This window comes from Beta vulgaris, chromosome 1 (genome assembly GCF_026745355.1).
Source record: "Beta vulgaris subsp. vulgaris cultivar EL10 chromosome 1, EL10.2, whole genome shotgun sequence".
NCBI lineage: Eukaryota > Viridiplantae > Streptophyta > Magnoliopsida > Caryophyllales > Amaranthaceae > Beta > Beta vulgaris.
The window spans coordinates 31,984,827-31,989,080 of record NC_079202.1 but is presented as its reverse complement, the minus strand read 5'-3'; the positions used below and the strand labels follow the sequence as shown (position 1 = coordinate 31,989,080).

The following is a 4,254-nucleotide window of genomic DNA, read 5'->3' as shown; positions in this document are numbered from 1 at the left end:
AAACGGAACGTTCAGACCTGTCCGGCACCCGGGAATCCAATGATTCAAATGTGTTCGACCCAATTGAACAAAATCTGACCAGTCATGACCTGGGGCACTGACAATCAGAATCCTGACCTGTCCGGGTATGACTTGGTTCACCGTGGGTATACCCAGAACCTGTTTACTAACCTGTTTTGACACCACTACCTACGCCCTACAACCCCACCCCACCATCCCACTAGAAAATCAAATCATACATACAATTTTTTTTTTAAAAAAAACAACCTGATGTACTAATTTACATAACAAGAACAAATATCATTAATAACACCATTAACCAAAAAAACCCTCTCTCCCCCTAATCCAACGGCCCAGATTCCCTCCTCAATTCTTGCTTTCTCTCTTTCTCTCTTTCTCTCTCTCTCTCCTCTTCACTCCTTTTTATCTCCCCCCTACTCTCTAATCTTCCACTCCTTCCCAAACAAGGCCTAAATAGGAGAGAGAAAGTGTGAGAAAAATCCATTAAAATGATGTTGGGAAAGAGACCATGTCGTCACTCTATGAAGAGGACTACAAGTATGACTGAATTCTCTTATGATGATCTCTCTGTGATCAATAATAATCATACACCATCTGATGAAACTAAGAAACATCAAAATGGTGTAACATCAGATCATCATCAGAAGGTGCAGATTGTTGGGTCTACTAGAACACTTAGGCGCAACTCAGCTGACTTTGCACTTGAATCTAATTCTTCTACTCATCGCTTCCTTAGAAGTTGCTCTCTTTGTAATCGTCGTTTACCCCCTGGCCGTGATATTTACATGTATAGGTATGCTACCTCATCATGGACTCTCTCTCTTTTTTCGCATTTAAATGTATTTTCTCCGTTTCATAATACTCGCGATCAAATCTTTTAACATGCACTTTGATAGGATGGTAGATAAAATGATTAGAAACGTGTGAACGATAATAATTACTTTGGCCATAATATCTCGAAGTGTCAAAGTGAGTTTTAAGACTTAAGATTGAATCTCGTCGATTTTTGTTTTGTCCACATATGAAATATATTTAATTATTAACATGGAATCTTGTACTAATAATATATTCAAATTTTTGGAAACCAGAATTTTATTGATTCTTTTTGTGATCTGAATTTGATTCCAGATTAATAGTTATTCTTTGGGTTGTTTTTTTGGTTTTAAATGATAATTTGATGTATATTAGTATACTTATAATTTAGTTATAGTATATTTTGTGTTGTTATATCTTTAAAAAACTAAAATATAGATTAAGTATTTGGCCATCTTAACCATCTGAAATCAGCAGTGTTATTATGAAGGATAGAAACAACTGATATTATGTGTAGTCTATTTTATTGGTCTGCCATAGATTCCATAATAGATTAATCAGCAAAAATCGAATTTTTGGCTCTTCATAAAAGGCAAAGAGTAAAGGAGAGAGAGAAAGAGAGTGGTACTTTGGCTATACTCAGCCTGATTCCAATTTTCGCGTGCATTTTCATGTGGTCGAGTTGTTTTTCTACAACTTTGTATTTTCTTAATCAATATAATTGATTTTCTATGTAAATTTGAAATAAATTATATTTGTCGTGAGTCTTTAAAGCAATTATTACAATGATTTATATTAAGTGGTTAATGTTATCATGTGTCCCAAAATCAGTCATTTTCTCCCCTTCAATTATTTGTGACCCCATGGTATACACGTGTAAAACTGCTAATTATGGATTGATTAGGGGAAATTCATCATGATTTCTACACAAAAAGAAAAATTACATCTCATTATCTGAGAAAATGATGGCAAAGTGTAATATTCTTTTCTTGTCAAAAATTACTTTTCCAATTAATGGTGTCAATTCTAAAAATATTTTTTCATTCACAGAATTATTTTTTGCACATTTGTTACAAAATGTGTAAATTGTAATATGTGTAAATATAAAATGTTCAAAAAAAAAAAAAAAAGAGGATCCACCTAGTTCTACTGCTTTTGAAAGCATTATAGAGGTTTTTTATATTGAAATTATAAAAATGTTTGAAAAAAGGCTTTTGACACTATTTACATATTTCGACAATCTTATTTTATTTTTTTTATATGTAAGAAAACTATGGTCTTGGAGGATCATATTAGATTCGTCATTAAATATATTTTCAGAATTCTAACTTTTTTTATCTATCTATATATATATATCTATCTATCTATCTATCTATATATATATATATATATATATATATATATATATATATATATATATATATATATAATTAGTTATATTAATGTTTAAAGTTGTGTGTTTACAAACATGTCAAATTCTTTAGGTATAACAAAAAAAAGATGATGATTCTTAAAAGTTATTTCACTAATTCCTCTTTCTATATATCCAGGTTTTACAATTATAAGAGATATAGCATAAAACCAATCTGTTGTAAACTTAAATTTATCATTCATGTAGTATAAAGAGAGTAATAATCACGAATTTATCAACTCTGATCTTCAGCATAAAACAACTTAACTTAACTTAACTGAACTGAATTGAACTGAATTGAAATGAAATGAATAGTGATATGTGAGAATAAACGTATTGTCCAAATCTAAATTGAACTGAACTGAATTGAAATGAAAATAAGTTGGAGAAAACATGCCCAAATTCACTCAATTACAAAATTAATGTAGGCAAATTTATTTTGCACTCCCTTTGTCCCTCTCTTTTATTGCATCTTAAGAGTCAAAGACTTGAAACGCAAAATAACGTAACTTTGTTTTGACTAATTGACACCTTTAAGTGACCCTAAAAAAGAATCAAATCTTGCATCATTAATAATTTATTGGATTTGCCTTCATTTACTTTGTTCCAATTCTCTCTATATAAGTATTACTTATAATTTTGATATATATTCTAATATTTTTGTGATCTAACTTAATACTACATCCGTTTCAATTTAATCTATACAGTTACACTTTTCACGCATTTCAATGCAAAACTTTGAGGACATATATCTTTCGTTTTGTATTTGTAAAAATTATAAAAAATACATGTTATGATGAATCTAACAAGATCCCACATGACTATATATTCATTCGCGTATAAATCACAAATGATGGTCAAAGTGAAATTTGTGAATAGTATAAAATGTCAAAGTGTGTAGATTAAATTGAAATGGAGATAGTAGTAAGTAAAATTTTATAGAGTTACTAAATTAATACCTAAAACTTGTAATTGAATCTCGTATACGTCACTGTAATTAGTCAATTATTTACACCAAAACAAAGAAGAATATTTTTATTTCTTATAATTTTACCATGCTAATTTCTTTTGTTGTAATTGTGCAGAGGAGATACTGCATTTTGCACTCTAGAGTGCAGACAACAACAAATGACACAAGATGAGTGGAGCGAGAAGTGCACGCACAAAGAATCCAATTCTTCTTCTCACTCTACACCTGTCTCCTCAGCTGTCTCTTCTACCAAAGGCGAGAAGATCGCCGCGTTGTAGGGGCTTAATGACATAAAACGACGAGTTCTACTGTCTACACATCACAAAAAGAAAATAAAAAAAAATTCCCCCCTTTTCCTTCTCCCTTTGTTTTGATATAACGTACAAATATGAAAATGTTGTTCATGTTATAATTGAGGGAGTTGGCGCCAAATTTGTAATATGGGTTGGTTAATTATGATCTCAAAACTTTGTCCTTGGCTACCTCATCATCATTCATCACTATGGTTGTGTAATGCATGCTTTGGCAAAAATTTGGGAGATTTCTTTTGTGTTTTCTTTTTCATGTTTATCTAATTATTTTCACCTCTTGTACATTCAAGTAATTGCTAAACTTTTAATGGTCTAGGCCCCTTGTGTCATTCAGGTTAAGTGCAATTAGATAAAAGTTGCTACCTTTGTGTTTTTATTAATCTACTAGTTATAAAACCGTATGATGCACAATTCTAACTGATCTTTCAAAAAAAATAAAATTTTGAGACGAATTTTTTGGTAATTAATTTGGTATATTAACTAACTTACTTTATGTAGTACAATTTTTTAGTTTTTACTAGTGGAGCATTATTATATATCAATTTGTCTCTAAAAGAAAAAATCTAGATAAATATATTAAAAGGCGTGCGAAAACAAGAAATTGTGCCACGTATCCATATACAATAAAAAAAATTAAGAAATTGCTTAGTATAGGATTTGAGCTCGAGACCTCAAGTACATATACTAAAGTTTTAACCACTAGGCTAAGTTGTATTTAGTGTTATTAT

The 4,254-nt window shown here is 30.4% G+C and overlaps 1 protein-coding gene across 1 annotated transcript; it reads left to right on the top strand.

Moving 5' to 3' along the window:
- The first annotated feature begins 320 nt into the window (after positions 1-320).
- On the top strand, positions 321-3,808 carry LOC104885479 (FCS-Like Zinc finger 5). The gene is made up of 2 exons (XM_048644611.2): positions 321-814; positions 3,331-3,808. The coding sequence occupies exons 1-2, from the start codon at positions 510-512 to the stop codon at positions 3,491-3,493; spliced, it is 468 nt and encodes a 155-aa protein (XP_048500568.1). The 5' UTR covers positions 321-509; the 3' UTR covers positions 3,494-3,808.
- The last annotated feature ends 446 nt before the right edge of the window (positions 3,809-4,254 follow it).

Excerpts from the sequence above, each read along its gene's own strand:
- LOC104885479 (XM_048644611.2), top strand. The coding sequence starts at position 510 with ATGATGTTGGGAAAGAGACCATGTCGTCACTCTATGAAGAGGACTACA. Across the intron at positions 815-3,330 it reads CGTGATATTTACATGTATAG|AGGAGATACTGCATTTTGCA; the intron begins GTATGCTACCTC and ends GTAATTGTGCAG.